Source organism: Polypterus senegalus, chromosome 12, assembly GCF_016835505.1.
Source record: "Polypterus senegalus isolate Bchr_013 chromosome 12, ASM1683550v1, whole genome shotgun sequence".
Classification (NCBI taxonomy): Eukaryota; Metazoa; Chordata; class Cladistia; order Polypteriformes; family Polypteridae; genus Polypterus; species Polypterus senegalus.
This window is the reverse complement of record NC_053165.1, coordinates 140,343,828-140,365,560: the sequence shown is the minus strand read 5'-3', so window position 1 is coordinate 140,365,560 and position 21,733 is coordinate 140,343,828. Positions and strand designations below refer to the sequence as shown.

General features: G+C 38.3%; 1 protein-coding gene across 1 annotated transcript in view; it reads right to left on the bottom strand.

Moving 5' to 3' along the window:
• The window catches only part of LOC120541722 (IgGFc-binding protein-like), a 59,797-nt gene extending 38,851 nt beyond the window's left edge, over positions 1-20,946 (bottom strand). The window contains exons 1-4 of the mRNA XM_039773613.1: positions 20,935-20,946; positions 17,024-17,074; positions 2,891-4,108; positions 2,475-2,797 (exon numbers count right to left, since the gene is read on the bottom strand). Of these exons, the coding sequence (XP_039629547.1) occupies positions 2,475-2,797; positions 2,891-4,108; positions 17,024-17,072 (1,590 nt within the window). The 5' untranslated portion in view covers positions 17,073-17,074; positions 20,935-20,946. The remainder of the gene's footprint in view (positions 1-2,474; positions 2,798-2,890; positions 4,109-17,023; positions 17,075-20,934) is intronic.
• Between the last annotated feature and the right edge of the window lie 787 nt (positions 20,947-21,733).

The window sequence follows — 21,733 nt, the reverse complement described above, 5'->3', positions numbered from 1 at the left end:
TTCTTGGTCACCTCCCTGACTAAGGCCCTTCTCCCCCAATCGCTCAGTTTAGATGGCCGGCCAGCTCTAGGAAGAGTCCTGGTGGTTTCGATCTTCTTCCACTTACAGATGATGGAGGCCACTGTGCTCATTGGGACCTTCAAAGCAGCAGAAATTTTTCTGTAACCTTCCCCAGATTTGTGCCTCGAGACAATCCTGTCTCGGAGGTCTATAGACAATTACTTTGACTTCATGCTTGGTTTGTGCTCTGACGTGAACTGTCAACTGTGGGACCTTAATAGACAGGTGTGTGCCTTTCCAAATCAGGTCCAATCAACTTAATTTACCACAGGTGGACTCCAATTAAACATCTCAAAGAATTCTGAGTTTCATGGCAAAGGCTGTGAATACTTATGTACATGTGCTTTCTCAATTTTTTCATTTATAATAAATTTGCAAAAACCTCAAGTAAACTTTTTTCACATTGTCATTATGGGGTGTTGTGTGTAGAATTCTGAGGAAAAAAATGAATTTAATCCATTTTGGAATAAGGCTGTAACATAACAAAATGTGGAAAAAGTGACGCGCTGTGAATACTTTCCGGATGCACTGTATGTGTTATACACACTGCTTGAAAGGGATTTACATAAGTGTTGGTAACCTGTGTGTAACACTGATATATTAACATGAAAAGCAGTGGCTTCCGGTGTCACAACAGACTTTCTGTGGTTCCCTCTTAGACTTTCAAGTTCCACAATCTAAAACCTGCACAATTTAAGTGCTGCAATTAAAGAGTAGGAACGGACTTTGCCGGTACACATCTAAGAGTTCCAGTACTCGACATTAATAAATTGACAAGTGCCGGCACACTGTACCAGTCACTTCAAGCACTGGTTATATTAGGATAATCCAATTCTGTAGTTATTTTTAGATTTCATCTTGAAATTAAATTTTTTTTTAATTCCCATCTTGCTTTTCTTTGTTTATGCAACACCTGGTGTGACAGATGACTGGGGACCTTGCCCCACCGGGATGCCTGGAGAAGCAAAGGACCAGGAGAGGGGCAATTCCTTCCCTTGAACGCAAGAGAGCAGCCCCCCTGGATTGAATGGCGGCCACGGAGCTTGGAAACTCAACCCGGTGGGGTCCCATAGCCACCACTAGGTGGCGCCTGGATGGTTCCGGAGCCGTGGACTACAGCACTCCCACCACACCAGGAAGTGCTAGTGGAATAGGAACCAGGTACACCCGGAGTGCTTCCAGGTGCCCATGCTGCACTTCCGCCACACCAAGAAGTTCTGCAGGAAGGTCATCAGGGAGCATCAGGAGCACATCCAGGTGAACTATAAATGGGACCGCCTCACTCCATACGAAGAGCTGGAGGCAGAGGACAAAGCTTGCAAAGAAAGGAGTGAAGGCGGCAAAAGGAAAGAGAAGAAAAGTAAAAATAAAGTAATGAACTGAGTTTATTGTGCCTATTTGGGATTACTGTGCTGTGCGGTGTATACAGAAGGAGAAATATAATCGTGTATGCTTATGGACATTGTGAGTCAATGTCTGTCTGTCTGTGTCGAGGCTGATTCTCCACATGGGTTAGTTGATCACGTGATCACAAACATTGCACAAATGAAATCACAGGAAGTGATACTATGAACATGTTGCAATTTATCTTCTTTATCCTTTGATAGATACCAATCCCTTTCATTATACTTAGTGATAGTAAGATTTCAAACAAGTAGGCCCTAGGAGTATGATTTATGCTCTGGCTATGAACTCCTTTTGATTTCTGCTTTTATTTCTGATTTCATCTGCCCACTTGGTTTTCTACTTTTATCTTTCATAGTATTCTGAACCTTACTTTTTCTGACCATGGCTTATTGCTACTTTAATCATCTCCTGTTGTACTTGTGCTCTCAATAACCCTAAGGCACCTTTAAGTGTCCATAAGACCACAGAATAGTCCTTACACTGGGACTGTCCAGGCAGAGAATCAGACCACATGAGACTTCATGTCTAAAGAGTTTCAACCTTAGACCACACACCGCAAAAAGATCTAAAAGTAATGACTAAATGATTTAAAAGATGTAAAGAACCATTATATAATGTTTGTTAATTATATAATTATATTAGATAATTAGTGTTACCAATATCTGGATTTTTTATTTAATTACATTTACAACTGTTTGAATGTACATGAACAAATAATCTGTTAAATGTTTGTTAGGTGGATTGGTGATTCTAAATTGGCCCTAGTGTGTGCTTGGTGTGTGGGTGTGTTTGTGTGTGTCCTGCGGTGGGTCGGCACCCTGCCCAGGATTGGTTCCTGCCTTGTGCCCCGTGTTGGCTGGGATTGGCTCCAGCAGAACCCCGTGACCCTGTGTTTGGATTCAGCAGGTTGGAAAATGGATGGATGGATGTTTGTTAATGACTTACTAATGAAAGTTATTATAAATTGTCACCAACCGAGTGGTTGAACACAATGATAATCATCTTACCCGGATTGTGCCTTTTTCCATTTTTGTAATTGTGATGGTTTGGCCGTAAATATTCACATTCACTGTTTTGACAAAAGACACTTTAGTGCTGCCGCGATTTTCATTCTTCACAGTCACAGAGAATGCCACTATAGAAGTATCTTTTTCGTTGCTTTTAGCCAGAGTGTAAGTGCAGGTGCCTTGGAAATCAAATGTTTTGCCATCAAAGGTTTTGTAATGAGGATCACCGACAGCCCAGCAGGTAGCCTTGGATAGAGGTATGCAGACTCCTTTATCACACTTTTCCTTTTCTCGACATTTAATTGAACTACAAGGATCTATGGCTGTTGGAAATAAAAAGATTTATGATATTTAGAATAGCAATACACCTCTCATTGAATCTGAATTTTGCTTTTAAAAGCAATTTATTGACTCACCAGAAGAGCAGGCTCCACTTGTTCCATAGCCATCATGATCTTTGACGCCATAGACATAAACGGCCATCAAAAAGTTGCTGCTAATGCTAAAATGACCCCCTTGAGTGCCAAGTGACACTTCACTCCACATAAAATCTGGATTTTTGTCAAACCTTTGCCAGAGGGTATTATCAGGGATTTTTTGGTTATTCAGGGAAACATAACCACTACCATCTTTCTTGACAATGATAACTACTCTATTATCAAAGGTCTCTTGAGTATCTACTGCCCAGTTTTGTGAGAATGCAGTATTTGGTATGATGTTGACTAAATAGGGGTCAAACTTTCCTCCTCCACCATAATACATAACCATCACTTTTTTAGATGTTGAGATACCCATGGACGTAGCTTTGCTAATGCACGTGTCCATGACTTCTCCAGCGTTAAGTGTCTTTGCCTGGATGGTGGCTCCAGAGGAGAATGTGACCAAAGTGTTGTCTTCAGCAGCCACCACGTGAACCAAGTCTCCTGAAGGATCTTCGTTAAGGGGAGCAACCATGAACTGTGTTGAAAATCTTGAAACTGGTATCAACTGTTCATAGACGTGGTTGCAGAATGTGTTTCGAAGTGAGCACTGATGACCTGCTAATACTGCTACGGGACTATTGGCCACAATACGAGTTCCAGTCAAGGTACACCCAGCTGCAAGCTGGAATGTTTCATACGGAGACAAAGTGATGGTTACTTTACTTCCACTATTGTATTCTACTCCTTCAATTTTGATTGCTCGCTTAGGGTAGATGTCTACTGTATTGCTCTGTTTGCCATTTATGATAGCCGCTAGTTTGTTCATGCCCAATTGGCCTGTATTTGGCGTGAACACTACATATTCAGATCCCAGATCTTCAGTAGGGAAGATCACACTGCCATCTCCAGTTTTTAATTTGCTGTTAAATGAGACCACCGATACTGGATTATCTGAAGTAATTATCACAGTTTTGGTGGATCTCCCAGCATTCACATTTTCTGCAGTTGTGGGCAGAGAAACCCGGATGGTTTGGCCTTTATTCACCTGAACCTCTTTGATGAATTTGTCGCTCTTCATTTCAACCCGGACATTGGCCACAGAAGTATAGGCAGTAATGGCAAGTTCAAAGTTGGTTTTATCCATATTGGCCAAGTAATTGCTCATGAAGACTGTAACAAATTCTGTGCCAACAGGGCATGACCAGATGGGACCTATAATGAGAAATAGTGTAGGTATTATACAGCACCAATGATATGTATTTTCAGCACAAAATTATAGTCAGTTTGGCTAAAGTTATTTTAATCAAAGAAGATGATCAACCGTAAAATGTCTAAATACAGAAAGGGTGGGTAAATTTTATAAAAGTAATTTACTTTCAGAAATAATGAAATTAATTCAACACAATATATTATACGAGTATTTTTAAGTTAATGTCTGAACAGTATTTTGCATCTGATTAACAGACTAAAGCATGATGATGATGATTAAGATGATTAACAGACTAAACATGTCTGTCCTCATTGTTCAGTGCACACATTTTGTTACAAAAATAGAGTGTGGACACAGCTCCTCAAACCCAGAATAAAAGTGCAGTCCCACAGTCAAAGTCTTCAGTAAAAGTGGTTTATTTAAATCAGGTACCTTATACTGTACAGGTCTCAATTCCCTAACAACAGCCTTTATTCCACAAGAAATTTTCTGTTTCTCCTCCAAGCAAGCTTTGTCCACCTTCCACCCGACTCTAGCTAACCTGGATGAGGCCGGATGGCTCCTTTTATATCAGGACCTGGAAGTGCTTCTGGTGTCAAATGACTACAACCTGACAGCACTTCCGGGTCAGGTGGAACCTCCTTCGAGGTGTACACTTTTCTTATAGCTCCCTCTGGTGGCACCCACACACCCCAACGGGGCTATTCTCTGAGAATATATGTCCCAAGATGACCTGCAGGAGTATGAATGGGAGCTCTGCCAGAGGTACGCTGCCACCTAGCATATTGGGGGAATAAACAACCCGCAGAGCCATTCCTTCACAGTACTTCCATTTTATCCCAGCCAAGAAAAGGTACTGAAACCACATCCAGCTGGGACAACTGTCCATCCACCAGGGGCCTCCCATTCAGGAAAGGAACATTTCCCTCTCCTGTTTGGGATGCTCGTCCATCCCATACAAGAGTAAAAGCTATAGTACCTAACTCTGCAAGATGGCTAGACTAGATTTAATTTCAGTATTTCAATCTGACCTAATACACATATAAATATAAATATATCTATTTATCTCTCTCTCTCTCTCTTTATATATATATCCATCCATTATCTAACCCGCTGAATCCGAATACAGGGTCACGGGGGTCAGCCGGAGCCAATCCCAGCCAACACAGGGCACAAGGCAGGAACCAATCCTGGGCAGGGTGCCAACCCACCGCAGGACACACACAAACACACCCACACACTAAGCACAATTTAGAATCGCCAATCCACCTAACCTGCATGTCTTTGGATTGTGGGAGGAAACCGGAGTGCCCGGAGGAAACCCACGCAGACACGGGGAGAACATGCAAACTCCACGCAGGGAGGACCCGGAAGCGAACCCGGGTCCCCTAACTGCGAGGCAGCAGCGCTACCACTGCGCCACTGTGCCACCCCTATATATATATATATATATATATATATATATATATATATATATATACTGTTCTATATTTGATTGTATTTTTGTTTTTGTTGACATAATCTCATTGCCATTACATACTGTATGCTTGTCTTTTAATGGCCAGCATTATTTTGTATATACTTGTATGGCGATACTGTGGTTCTTTGGATGGGGTATATAACTAGCATATAATAAGCATATAATGCATAAGGTGTAATGATGGCTGTGATATAAAAGATTGGTCCATGCATTCAATTGAGCCTGGACTATAAAGGAATACTGCACCTAAAAAGTCAATTTTTTATATGTTAATTTGTGAAAAAAAATAATCTCATGTTTGCATGTAGAATAGAGAGAAAATCATTTCTGATAGAACAGAGGCCTATGGAGACAGCCGGTAATCCATCTGAAGCTAAGTATGTTCAGGTCCGGCTATTATTTGGATGGCGGACCAGCTAGGAATAACTTGGGTTGTTGCTTGCAGAGGTATTGGTGAGACCAGCAGGGCGCGCACCCTGTAGTCTGTGTGTGGATCCCAATCCCCCAATGAAGTGATGGGGATATTGTACTGTAAAACTAGTGCTGTCATTTAACTGAGATGTCCTCACTCTCTGTGGTCATAAAAGATTTTTAGGCATCTTTGCAAAAGAGTAGTGCTAAATTGCCCACCATGTCATGCCTAATCTAAACCCTGTCTCTAATTGGCTTACTTTATGTCTCACCCCTTCACCAGCTAACAGCTAATGTTTGGTAAGCGTACAGGTAGAAAAATGACTGCATTAAGGTGGAGGCTGCACATTGATGGCGGTTGAAGTGACTTACCTATTGTCTATGTAAAGTGCTCTTACTATCTAGAAAACCACATTATAATCCTTACATCTATATGTCTATGTTTTGACCCGTTAAAAAAACTCTCATGTTACTCATTTCCACACGTGAAATCATACAATACAGCCCAGGCTGCTGAGTCTTCAATTACAATGCTCAAGCATGTGTCTGAGCATGTTCTAATTCTGTTCACAAGAACATTTTCTTTGTTTATTAAGAAATATTTTAGTGTAAAAAATGTGGTTTGGGATATTGTGAACAAAGGACTGGAACGTTTCACATGTGGATTATGCAACACAAGTAATGCGAGATTTTTTCATGGCTGTTATTGGTATTATTTGCTGTTGTCCAATGTTGGTTACCATAGACTTCTATACAAAAAGAAATGTTATTCTCTTCATTCTGCAAGAAAACATTAGATTAGATAAGCTAAATGAGGCAAGTAACATACAGTACAGGACAAAAGTTTGGACACACCTCCTCATTCGATGTGTTACAGAAGACGAAATGGTATTGGCTTTGTGCTTAGATCTAGTAACTACGATGCGATACAGCGGCAGTGCATGTATAACAACAAACGCGAGCGGTTTCTGTGAGGCAGAGTTACCGAAGACTAAATAGTGTCGGCGTTGTGCTTTCATCTAGTGACCAAAAGCTCAAACAGTGAGGAAGCAGAAGTTGACTTCCGCGAAACGGAATTATGATAGCGTTAAATTAACTAAATACTGATTCGAATAATAGGTTTTATTTATTCAGATGACGAAATTTCACACCACACTAAATTTGGGAATCCACATATTATTGTATTTAAACAGTTTCATTGGTTTTTGCTCACAAAAGGCTTGTCATAAAAGGTTTTGCACAGATAAATTAAATTTCAGGGACCACGATGCGTACCACCTGAAAAGGCTCCACGTACCACAGTTTGGGAACCGCTGGATTAGAAGACACAAATAACTTGAGATTTATGGATATTTTTATATCGTTTATTGTCGTTCAGTATTGGCTCCCTGTCAGCCTCCATTAACAATAATTGTAGCGCAACTTTATGATCTCTGTTTTCCATAAGAGCAAGTGATTAAGTTTTTTCTCAGCCATTGTTACAAAAATCACTGGGTAAGTAACAGATAAAAAACACCCGTTTTAGGTGTTACTTTATAATGGGAAGAGTGTGAACACAAAAAGCTGACTTATTAACTGAAGTGACATAAAGGGTCATATCAACAGGCAATATATGGTATATTTTCCAACAAAATTTTTTGTGAAGAGTACATCTTGGGTAAGAAAATATATATCTCACACATGTACAAACACACTAATAAGATTAACCAATTTAAGAAATATAATGCACTAAAAATCACAAACCACTTAACATTGCATTGTTGTGTATCTGGTATATCATGTGTAGTTAAAATAAGTGTAATTGACTTAAAACAAAACTGCAGAAATACACAAACATTAATAAACTTTTAATAATGTGGTACACTCAGCCTATGGCAGACAGATTGATGTAAAGCTAGTATTACCTTTCTTTCTATTAGTTACATTTTATCAACAATTTTTATTCATCTCTATATACTGTATATGGAATCCAATGTCAGTCTGTCCGCTTTTCATGAAAGAACTACTTAATGGATTTAGATCAGGTTTTTTCTATAATTTGTTTGAGCATTTTGGTTGATTTTGCGACTTCTGTCATCGCACTTAGTATCAAAGTTTGCTTACAGGAACGATTTATTTGTGGTAATCCGAGACAGAGGTTGCGGGCTGACGGAAGGGTGAAACATGGCACTAATGCTCCAGCCTTGGAGCATATCTTGCCTCCAGCTAAGCTAGCAAACGAGAGCTACTTAAAGGATTTAGATCGGGTTTTTTCTATAATTTTCTTGAACATTCGGGTTGATTTTGCGGCTTCTCTCATCACGGTAAGTATCATGGTTTGCTTGCGGTTACGATATATTCGTGCTCTGAGACAGAGGCTGCGAGCCGACAGGAGGGGGAAGTGTTTTGTCAGGAGTAGGGAGCCAGGCAGGGCCCTTCTCACTCACGTGCCAGCTGAATCTGTCTACCTCTGGCCACGTTTCGGAGCATACCTTGCCTCCACTTGGCTAGCGATGCCTGTTTGTTTATTGATAAGTTTGTCCTGTTTCACTACTACACGGGTAGAGCCGTGGGGGACAGCTAGTGGTTAATAAATATAAGATTTGCCAGTAAGATTAAAAGCAAGAAAGAAAAACTATATTCTTGGTTTCTTTATAGAACAATAAAAGTGGGTTCAATTCCTCTTGCCATTTTCTTTAAAGTGGTTAGAATATTGGATTATAAACCACATAGATTTTCGTTCTGATCCCTCATTGTTTGATTCATTTAATCTCTAATTGTAACAAAAAAAAAAATAAAACACACAGTTAAATATTTCTAAAGCATCCCAGTTCGATATGTATCCAAACTGTCTTCCAAAAATGCCACAAGTTAATTTGATTGGTTAGAATGTACTTGTAAAATAGAATTTCTAGTTGTAATGTCAGCAAAATGACTACAATTGAGAAATAACCAAGAGAACAGACAAAAGGGTCAGAACCAGAGGATTAAAGACATGAGAGTCAAAAAATGTGGCCAAACATACACGGCAAAAAGTTCAGAACCACAAAAAAATGCAGAAAACGTTTAGACAGAGCTCTCCCAAAAAGGGTTTTGTATCTGCAGCTCGGATAAGGAAGTAAATTCCTAGATGACCTTTAAACCCATTGTATCGTTACTAGAAAGGTTACAACCTCCACCCTAGCAATGCGTGAAGTGGACCTGGAAACAGGAACAAGACATAGCGGCAATCATAAGAAATACAAAATGGCAGACAAAATTGTCCAAACAAAAGAGATAACTTAAATTTCCAAAATTAAACATCATAATCATAATCAGGCACCTAAAAAAACTTCTATGATTTTGGAGATTTGTGAAAAAAATGTATAAGAAATAAAAACTAACCAAAATACTAATGGCGCATAATAAATATTTTTTGGTCTGAAAATCTCATCTGGTAAATGGCTTGATAAAATTCTGACTATTCTTTAATTTATGACTCAATTTTATTATACATACAGTGATAAAATGGTTAACTTTTCTGGATTAGTCACTTTGTATGTTTTGTTAGCACATTCTAGCTGTTGACTCTCTCATTATTCATCATTAGTTTCTTCAACCATGAAGTATTTTTTAACGTCAACTGGTTTTTGAAATGTATTTTTGCTTATTGTTTTTATTCTTTATGCTGCCTAGGCAATGAAGTAAAAGAAAAAGAAGAAGACATTACATTTATATTGTGCTTTTCTCACTACTCAAAGCACTTTACTTAGTCAGTGGAGATCCACTTCAACCACTACCAATGTGCAACCTCCATTGGGATGACTATGATGACTATGATGACTATGATTTCTGATTTTGCCAAATGTGAATGTTCACGCAATTTGAGAGTTCCACTTGACCTTTCCTTAAGATTCCAACTTGTTCTCAAACCACTGTCATATAAATCATTAAATAAATAAGCCAGAAAATTCACCATTGCTTATTAAAATCATTACCATTGGTCACTTCTGCAGTATGCCTATATCGATGTTCCCTCTGGGTCTGTTGGTTTTCCTCCTACATCCTCAATTTAGGCTTATTTTCTGAGAATGAGTAAGTCTGGGATTATGTATGAGTGGGCCTTGTGATGGCTAGCTTCTACTGCTTGAGCCCAGAGCTGCAGGGATAGACCCTATGTTCTTATATCAGATAAGTGGGTTAAAGAAATCATGAGAGAATAATTAATGGATACTATGTGATTTAAAATAAATGGAAACCTGTTGAAAGAACAAAATGATTAAAGCAAAGAAGCCGTGGTATTCCCTGCCTGTAGGTTAATGGAAGATGTCCAACCCCAGGCTTTACTTTCCTTTAGTAAATATAATTCTCTTGCCACTAATGTTCCAATGTACACTATTAGGTGTGACATGAAAAAATTATTTTAATTAATGTCATATGCAGATTACAGTAGTAGACCACAAGCATGTACTTGGCTTCCTGCCCATTCAAACTCATTAAGTAGGCGCATGGAAAAATACTTAAATTGCTTTGGTATTAAATGTGATTTGTCTAGAGGCACATTGAAATGTTTACTTTACCTGTAGGCTATTATAATAATTTCTAAGCTTAACATATCAGTAAATACAAAGCTTGAGCATATTATTTTCTCTATTAGAATACATATAAATATTCATTAACATGCAATGTCTCACCCAACATCACAACCACATTCCACTTTTTCTTTGAAAGTATAGATACACAAACCCTTCACAGTCAAAAAATACGGAGAACATGGAGTGCAAACTGACTATTAATGAAAGATTCTGGTCAATTTCAAATTTCTGGCTACTTACAGAATGCTTACAGACTTATACATCGATAATACATTTGCATGATAGTCTCTAAATACAACAGTCTGTGAAAACATTTGTTAATCTGATATGTTATTCACTTGAGGAGTATGCAGGTTCTAGTATTGGTCTGATGGATGGATGGAGGCAGGAAGAAGAACTGGGCTAAAATTATTGTTGTGCTTAGCCCACTATCTTATCCTATAAAGACAAAACTGTAGCACAATGACTAATTCTATCTAACACTTACAATCAGCTCTCCATCCCTTTATTCTTTAAACTTTATGTACTGTAGCAAAAACTCATAATCTTCAAGCAAGTAAATAAAACGTTTTCTGTAAAGAAGGCACTCCTTCCTAATATGTGCAAGGTATTGCATCAGTTTAAACAATTTAAAACAGCTTATCCTCTTCATTTCTCTATGTACTCCACACACTTGTGCCAGGAGAAATCCCTTAGTTTAGGCCAAGAGTTCCCAAAGTGGTCGATATCAACACCCTGGCGTCGATTTGAACTATCTAGGAGTCGATAGTTTCAATGAAAAAATTTGGGGGTCGACGACAGCAAAAAACGACCCCCTTACTACTGCTATTTGTTTGTTACTTCAAAATATCTATGATTCCAATAGGTACTTAATTAAGAAGTAAAATAATTCAAAAAACACTTTTTTGATAAAAACACATTACATTCCAAACTTGCGAACGAAAAGGTAAAATGTGTCATTAAAAGAGTCACACATAAGAATGAATGAAAATACATGTAGCACAAACATGTCTGTGCATTGTCTTATCGAATGTATCAAAGCAAGTGCGGACATGAAAAACTGTTGCTTGCGGTGGGATATTCGATATTAGCAGAATCGATCAGTCTTGTACGGTCAGGCTTTCATAAAACACTATAAATTGGTTTGTTTGATATGACGTACTTATTTGTGATTTGAACTTTGAATATAATTATTTATTGAGGAGCAGTACTACGAAAAAGAAAATCAGAGGATACAGTTTATTTATTCGAGTTTGAACAAAAATCTTCTGTTTCAAGTAAGTACATACTTTATTGTTTTTTTTTTTTATCACAGGGACTGTTGAAATTGTTTGTTAATAAAAGTGTTTATTTCTTCAGATAATAATATGACTGAACCAAAAAAGAAATGCAGACAGTACAGCTTGGACTATTTGTACTTATTCTGAATTTACATATTTATTTCATAAATGTCAAAAATGTAAAAAAAACTCTGTCATAATTTTTTGCTTTAATTTTCGTTAGTGCAGGTTTCGCTATTAAATGTTGCACAAGATAATGCCATACTCCGTAATCCTTTTATCTTTTTCAATCATTAATTACAAGTGATTAAAATGAAAAATTTGATATCTAGTGAAATATTTAATATCGAGTACTGTACAAATTTTGGTAAAGGGGTCTGTGGCCGAAAAAAGTTTGGGAACTCTTGGTTTAGGCCTTTTGCTATTCTGTTAACTCTCCATCTAATGTAGTTTAACTGGATTAATCTACTTCAGTTTCACAACCTTGGGAAAGAGAACAAAAATAAAATTTATTACATGGAATACAACCCAATAGGAACAGCCTTTTGAGAACAGTCATACTCAAAAGATATGAAGTTTAAGCACATTGAAAAAACACACTGGCTCCTTAAAAAAAAGGGTTGTGGACCAGCACGCTGCTGCTGCCATGTTTACCATCCCTGTCCCCTGAGACCCTTTACACTGTCAACTGTGCTGCTGTGGTGCAATTAGTCTCTTTACGGATGATGACATTAAATGTTACACTTTGCAAACACATAGTAATCAAGTATTATCCTGTATTTAAAACGATTTTCCTTTTTTATTTCATAGATCTTTTGATGACCAATGAATGAAATAAGTGAATGCAAGCTTTCCTTTTAGATAACACATTAAATGTTTCACTAGCTTCACCCTTCATAAGTAAATGGGAAAACTATTATTTTATATTGACTAAACTATAAAATAATTCTAGTTTTCCTTGTGTGCTAAGGTTTCTTTTAGAATTTGGCACAATTTCATTAATATTATTCTAAAATAAGACTGCCAGTCATACCAACATTTCTGCTAAAAAACTCCTATTGTTCTAATCATTCGCAGGATGTGTAACACAATGGGTTTTTATATTATTATTTAGCTCTTTGTTTTGAGTAAGGGTGGAGGGTTTTAGTGTGGTTTACAGACTAACTCTTTGTATGACATATGGGATTAAAAATAATAACACCTTTTATTTATATATTGCCTTGCACTTGTTCAAAGTGCTTCACAGACTTTCAAAAGTAAGCAACAGGGAAAAATCAGAAAGGAGATCACATACAAAACTAGCCGTCCCCTCACGGCTCCACCCACATATTAGTGAAAAAGGACAGTGAGGAGTCCCTGCCCGGCTCCCCACTCCTGACGTCACGCTTTCCCCTCCCCTCGGCCCATAGCCTCTATCTCGAATTAGCGCGAACATATCGCTCCTGCAAGTGAACTATGATTCTTAAAGTGATGAGAGAAGTCAAAAAATCAACCGGAATGTTCCAGTGAATTATAGACAAAACCCAATCTAAATCCGTTAAGTAGTTTTCACGTGGAAAGCGGACAGACATACAGATAGACAGACATTGGATTATAGAGAGAGAGATAATGTCAGCATCCATCCATCCATCCATTTTCTAACCCGCTGAATCCGAATACAGGGTCACGGGGGTCTGCTGGAGCCAATCCCAGCCAGCACAGGGCACAAGGCAGGAACCAATCCTGGGCAGGGTGCCAACCCACCGCAGGACACACACAAACACACCCACAAACCAAGCACACACTAGGGCCAATTTAGAATCGCCAATCCACCTAACCTGCATGTCTTTGGATTGTGGGAGGAAACATGTCAGCATAAAACAATAAATAAAAGATAAAGAGAGCAAACTCAAAGCTTGGATTAGAGCAGCGCTTCCCAAAATCGTTCCTGGGGACCCCCTGTGGCTGCAGGTTTTTGTTCCGACCAGCTTCTGTTTTTAATTGGACTCCTAGGCTAATTAAGTGAACTGTTATTACCCAAGTTCTGTGTTTTGGGAATAATGTAGAAATTAGAAAACTAAGCTTGGTAAAAAATATACTTATGTACCAAGCAGTTATATGGGAATAATGTATTTTTTTTAACAATATTTTCATTTTGATTTTCTTTCTACTTTTCCAGGTACTTTTCTAATTGTTTAATTAATCCATTATTTACTAATTAGTGGGTCTGACTCTAAAGTAGTTGCAGCCTTTGATTATTCAGTGTTGTTTTCCAGCGTGTCTGCTCTGCTCGTTTTTGATTGTCATTAATAAGATACAACGAAGGGGAAAAACTGCACAGAGAAAGGGCAAAATATAATGAAATCAACAAAGGAGAGTTAAGCATTTAAATCTGTAGCAAACGCAGAAATATTTCTAAATGTCTTATAAATGTAAAAATCTGCTGTGCTTTTCTGAATTTAGAATGAGAGAAAATAATACCAGCTAATAAAATGAGTTCAGTGTCACTGATTAAGAATCTGGTTGGAACAAAAACCTGCAGCCACAGTGGGCCCCCAGGACCGAGGTTGGGAAACACTGGATTAGAATATGAGAGAATAGCCCAGAATAAAATTATAAAATAAAAATACAAAATTCTACTAGAAAACTCTGAACAAATAACATCATTTGTGATACAAACACAAATCTTCTTGAGCACCTGGATGGAAAAGATAAACTGGAATAAACAGAATGTCAGGGTGAGTTTGACGCCTTCATGAACAAATGTGCTTCAAGCTGCATTTAAAAAGAATAAATTGATTTGGGTGATCTCATTAATTTATTGTATTTTTCATTCAATGTGCTTTTTATTGAATTGACTTGTTTTTCTTTTTGTTTAAAGCAATGTGTGTTTGATTGTTACATTATACTATTTTGATTGCAATGCATATTTTTCCAAATAAATTAAAGGGAAAATTACACTTATTTATACTAATTTTAATGAGTTATAAAGTTGTGGAAACATGGAATTAATGAAAGCACATAACAGATAATACTGGTTTGCAAAAAACTGTTTTTTTTTTATTCTGACAAAAATTTTAGATGTTTAGATTGAAGGTACAGAATCCGAATCTGGTAACAGGTTTACTCTGTCACATCCAGTTTTTGAGATGAAGGTTTAAAATGAAAAAAACACCAATGTAATAATTATTTAAATTAATTATTTAGAATTAAAAAAGACACATTACACATATAATTAAAGCTTACAAAAACTTGTCACTTGGTAGCCGAACCCCACTTATAATCTGCTGAAGGTGCTCCACGGTGGAATGATCACCAATAGTCTACTAACATAGATTCACTCTGCTTCCTGTTATATTCTGTCAACCTCTCTCAAAAATTTGTAAAGACAGTACATTTTGTTGTCTCAATAAAGAAGGGCCATTAATTCTTCCTGCTTACCTGTTACCTGGTTAAGAAAATGGAAGGATCCACCTGACCAACCTTGATTGCAGACCAAAATCAAGAGGGGAGAATGTGAAACGCTAGGTGGGGAGTGGTGTGGTAAAGTCCAAAAGTAAAAGTATACTCATTTGGGCAGGGGGCTTGACATGATACTTGGAGGGATAAGTTAACCCAGCCAGTGGCGTAGATAGGGGCGGGTGGAGGGGGCGGTCCACCCCGGGCAGCACATTTTTGGGGGCGGCATTATTGGTCAAAAGGCTCAGTACAATTTGTGTGTAAGCAGCAGGGTTTGGAAAAATAGCACTCATGTATGAAAAAAGCCAAATTCTCTGATTTTTAACCACAAATGCTTGAAAAATAATGTTCAGACTGTCCTTCTGCATCAGACACAGCAGTTGAAATTTATTAGGCAATGACAAAAATAAACATAAACATTACACCGATAATAATTTCTAGGAAGATAAACATCTAATTTACAATTTAAAATCTGCTTCGTTATTAATCCGAATGTGTTCTTGCTTCCTCGCAGAAAACATTCCCTACCTATCACTTGTACCCGACTTTGGTTCTGGTTTTTTGTAGCGTAATTATATTAAACTAATAATTAGAACACGTCTTATCCGTGCGTCTATACTATATTCTTGTCTAGTTGATGCTTATAAATATATATAAAAAGTTATTGCTGTTTCTTTATATATATGAATAAATCTATGCAAAATGTATCTTAATTTTTCTCTATACGTCATTTTAATTTTCTATTTAAATAGTTTAACATATTCAGATATGTTGGAGGGCGGCAAATTGAAGCCCCCCCCGAGCGGCATGAACTCGAGCTACGCCACTGAACCCAGCTAGGTTACCCCTAGGATCACGGGCACCCAAGACTCATTGATGCACATGGGGAGTGAAGGCTAGCCCAGTTAGTCCAATCCTACAAAAGAGCTACTGTAGCACAAATTGTTGAAAAATATAATGTTGGCCATGAGAAAAAGGTGTCAGAATAAACAGTGCATCCTGGCTTCTTCAAGAAGACATTAAAAAAGTAAAATTGGGTCATGAGAAAAAAACATTTAAGAACCACTGGTCTAGATGAGAGCAGGCCATTCAGCCCAACAAAGCTTGCCAGTCCTATCCACTTAATTATTTCAAAATAGCATGAAATCTGTTTGATTTTATCAGCGTGAGTCACAGACAAGTTGGACGGAGTTGCTGGGCACAATACATTAGGCAATGAGCTTCATTAGAACTACCTCTGACACGCTAAGAAGGCTACAACTGAAATTCGCTAGAAATGTTGTGTAATGGGACATAGCCTTTAGAGAGCGGAGACTTTTCACATTCCTCTTCTCAAGCCTGACTCTACCAGATGACCAGAGCTTTCAGCATTATCATTGTCCTACCAGACACTTGAGACTTGCAGCGGTTTGACTTTAAACTCAGACCTTACTACATCCTCATGGGCTGCAGCATTATCATTTTAATTCCGATCCTATGAAAGCATGCAAGTGTGATCCTGCCATATACTTTAAACATTATCAGATGATTAAAGCTTGTCCCTGTGACCCTGTGTTCGGATTCAACGGGTTGGAAGATGAATGGATGGATTAAAGCTTGTAGCAGCTATTTCAAGGTAAGAATGGCAGAAGCACTGGAGAGTGGTGATATGTTGCAAGTTGATTAGCGCATGAAAGTGAGAATTTCACTGAACTCATGACATATACGTTTTATAAACTTATAAAAAAAAAACTTAATGAATTATTTGTGACTTACAGTTCAGCAGAGAGACTGCCACACAGAGCAGTAATACCTTGGCCTCCATGGCTGTGAAATTAAAAAGAGGAAAAGTAAATTAAAATAAGTAACATTTTTTTCTGCATAAACTAAGTTCAATTTATTTTAAGATTAAAATCCATATTTAAAACTGTCTTCATTTAGAGCCTGATATTCTTTAAAACAGAATATTATTTGTTGTTGAGGAATGGTCCAGCTACCATTTTTAGGCTGAAGTAATTTGTGATCCCTTCATCCAGCCTTGTGAAATTTCAGCTATTCTTGTTTGATTATGCAGAGCCAGCATTGTGAAGCACATGCTTTATGGACTGTTACTGTTTTCATTGTGTCTAAATACATAACTTGTTTTTAACAAATTGATTTCATTAAAATATTTTTGGGCTAGGAGGTGGTGGCAGAATAGTTAGTGCCTCACAGGTTCAGGGACTGCCCTTACAAAAATAAAGAATGTTGTAATATACCAACATATCTTTCAATATAATATAATATAATATAATATAATATAATATAATATAATATAATATAATATAATATAATATAATATAATATAATATAGTTCAAATTTATATTTCAATGATATATCTGAAATATAGTGCAACATATATTTCCCTTAATATATTGTAACAAACATATTTGTGAATACACAGGGCACAAGACATGTAACATTCTCAGATTTCAGATTAACAATTCTGAAAGACCATTAATTGGCTTATCTTTTTACTGGGGAAAAAGTTAAACAAGGGCCTTCCAATGAAGTATATTACTCTTAAGACTTAAAAAATAGAGAAATTTATTTTTATATTTTGAAACACATATTGAAATATGGGCAGCACAGGGGCACAATGGTAAAGCTGCTGCCTCACAGAAAGGTGACCAGAGTTTGCATTCCAGGTCCTCCCTGCATGGAGTTGGCGTGTTCTCCCTGTGTCTGTGATGGTTTTCTCCGGATGCTTTTCTCCAAAGACATGCAGGTTGGACAGATTTGTGATGTTAAATTGGCCCTTGTGTGTGTGTGTGTGTGTGTGAGACTGACAGGCACCCTGTCCAGGTATTGTTCCTGCCTTGTGCCCTGTGCTTGCTGAGATGGGCTCCAACCCCCTGCAGCCTTGCCCGGGAAATGGAAAAGTATGTTGTGTGGAGGCTGGCCCAGACACAGACAGGCGGACACGTTCATTTCACCCACAAACACGTTTATTTACAGTAATAAATCACTAAGTTCACCACAAAACCCCCAAAGTCCTGGCCACACAATGCCTTACTTCCTTCAGGCCGCCTCCTTGCCTCCTTTCTTCCAGCTCAGTCCACTCTGCTCCCGACTCTCACCCTGAATGAAGGGAGGCGGCCCCTTTTATTATCACCCGGATGTGCTCCAGGTGGGTTCCTACAATCTTCCATGGATACACCCCTGTGTGGCGGAAGTGCTGGCTGCAATCCCGGGAGCACTCCAGGTGTCCCTGCTCCTCTTTCCCCCAGCACTTTCTGGTGTGGCGGAAGTGCTGAGGTCCAGGGCTCCAAAGGCATGGGGGGCACCCCCTGGCGGCGACCACGGGCCCCCTACAGGGTGGAGCTTCAAAGCTCTGTACCTGTGGCCCCCAAAGGAATCAGGGCGGTCGCCCCCAGATGGTCTGGGGAAGGCGCAAGCCCTCCTCCGGTCCTCCTGGGCGTCCCGGCCGGGTCGCCACCCCAGCTACCTTTAAAAGTTGCATCATACAGAAATGGCAATAATTTACATATCTTACAACATATATCAGTATAAGCACATTGCATATATTGTAAAGTACTTATCCTTGAAGTATATTGTAACATACTATAAATATATATTCATATTGGTAGCAATATATTTTTAAAGATATTTTTCATATACTTTACTTTTGAAAGGATGGGTTCATAATCTGTCTCTGTTACTGTTAGTGTGGAGTTAGGATTTTCTCCCAATGGTGTCTGTTTTTTTTTTTTTTTTCTTTCTTTTTTCTTTTCTCTCAAGCCCCTTTATGTGCTTGCTAAGTCTGTGTTTGCCCTGTATGAATGGCTGCAGGTCTCATGAGTGTGCCCGGTGACAGACAGGAGTCTCATGCAGAGGTGGTACCTGAGTTGTATTTCACTTCTCCATGACCATAACAATAAAGTTTAAGGTTAGGAAAATCAAGGATTATAGTTAGTGATAGTGTAGGATCCAATTGAGAGGGAGAACTTGTCTTGTTGAACCCAGTTTACTTCAAATAAAGTACAACCTGTTAGAAAAAGAGTGATGAGTCCATGCGTTTGCAATTTGAACTTAACAGAATCACCTACCATCCTACAGCATGAAATGTAATACAAATGGAAAGTGCCATGCATTCATTTTTCTTAAAACATTTGAGTGATGTTTGATCTATTTTTGTATTTGATATTTAAATGATAATATAAATGTATGTATTGTTAGTTCGAATGATATGGTGGTGCATTGCTAGCACTGCCACTTCACAATAAGGAGACAGGGGTTTGTCCCAGAGGTGCGCCTGGGCATGGAGTTTGCTTGTTCTCACTATGTGGGTTTCCTAATACAGTCCAAAGACATGCAGTTTTGATGAACTGGCTTTGTCAAACTGGCCAGTGTGGGTGTCCAGGTGTTGTTCCTGCTTGTTCCCAAAGATTGTTGGGATAGGCTCCAGCTGCTTCATGACCCTGCCCTGGATAAGTGGGTCATTATAATGGAGGGAATATTATTAGTTTATTCATGCAGCAGGGCAGGATGAATGGAGAGAGAGGTGTTTTGAATAAAAATATGCAGCTATCATTAATGTTCATATGCATATGCAAAATGTCTTAAATAGAAAGTCATGTACTAAATATTACAATTTAACACAAGGATCCATCCATGAACTAATTTGATCCATTTCAGATTGATAGGGAACTAGAGCATACTCCAACAGCATGAAGAACAAATCATAAATGAATCCAGGATGGGGTAGCAGACCATCAAGCACACACACACACTGACACCCACACCCATACTGGACCAGATTAAGATTACCAATTAACACAGACACTGGGAAAATGTGCAGACTCCATGAAGACAGGAACTGAAACACCATAATCAGGAGCTGTTAGACAGCAACACTAACCACGACTCCTTTGGGTCTCTCCAAAGATCCATCCATTTTTGTTTTAGTATGAAATAGGAAGAGATGTCATTTCACTAACTTTCAATGTCAGAGGCTTTTGTTTTATTCCTAGGGAAATTCAAAGCCTTCTTTCTGATTTTTAAAGCCATGCACAGTTTTGACTTTTTTTACCTAACGGAAGTCATTTTCTCGTCACACTGATACATGAAATCATAGGCAAAAATCATCCCTCAATGAAATAACATGACTGTGTGTATATTCACCATTTGAAATGGTGCTCTAAATTTTCAAATGTTTGGTCATCCAATGCTAGAGATACGTTATCAGTCACGTTCAACAGTTATGTCAGTCACCTTGGATGCTGGAGACACTGTTTAGTCTCAATATTAGTCTGTTAACTGGCTATCAGGTCACTGATTCAGCATTTCACAGGTGACATCTCCTGCCTTTTACATGGGATGTCATAGCAGCCAGAGGCAGCACACATTCATGGAGATTTGCCTGCACGGCAGTGCATTGTGGACACCCCTGGGTGAAGCTGGCTTAGGTCAGCTACAGTATATTCAGACTTTTCCCATGGACCGTAAACTCTATAAGTTTCATTTTTCCAGAATTGGTTTTGTTCTGTTCTCTCCTCAGTTGCCTACTAACCCTGAGAATGTTAAGCCTTTTAAGAAGTAATGACTTAACATATTTGTTTGATCCCAGCTTTCTGTTTGTCACAAGCCTTCCACTCGATGAAAAATAAAACTCAATCTTATAACACTTTAAATATAAACTCCTTACCTGCGTCTTCAGCCTATGGTGTTCAGGTATCCCTGGTAAGAGTTTTCTATGCTTATATATTAGCAAAACTGGGACATTGTCCAATTAGAGCAACCCACACATTTTGAATTTTGGTCTCTTTACTTTGAACTTTTCCAAAGATCACAAAAAGAATACATCTGCAAATATTTTCTGTAAGGGCTGCAGGCAATGTGTGTATATAATAGGTGGATTAAGGATCAGCTTTTATTGTGTATTGTTTGCAGAACATGCGACTGACTCACAGTAAGAGAATATAAATTAGTGTTCTTATTTGATTTGTATAAGTACTTATGACAGCATTCGATTAGAAAAGAGGAGTATAAAATGCACTTTGCAGTATTCTTCTTTAAGGACAATTATATATTTCATTTGGGATTTCTAATACAAACTACAAATGTGACTTGTTATGTACTGTAGTTCATTATTTTATAGACCAATTAACTGTTTAAAAAAATCATAATCCCTCAAATCTCAGCCTGGCCAGACACACAAAAGCTTATCTGAATAGTGTCACACACGCCTACTTAAGGAGCATATTCAAGGTTCTTACGAATTCTGTAATTCTGTACTGAGCATGAGGTGGCGCTGCCACTAATATGTCAGTCAGTCAGTCAGTCATTATCCAACCCGCTATATCCTAAGTCTTACTTTTTAACTTCAGAGCAGAGGACGTATGATTGAAAGAATGCAGCCATCACTTCCACTTACATCAAGGAATTCCTGCTCATTCAGCCCTGGACCAGAGACCACAAGGAACCAGGAGTCAGCATTCAGTTGA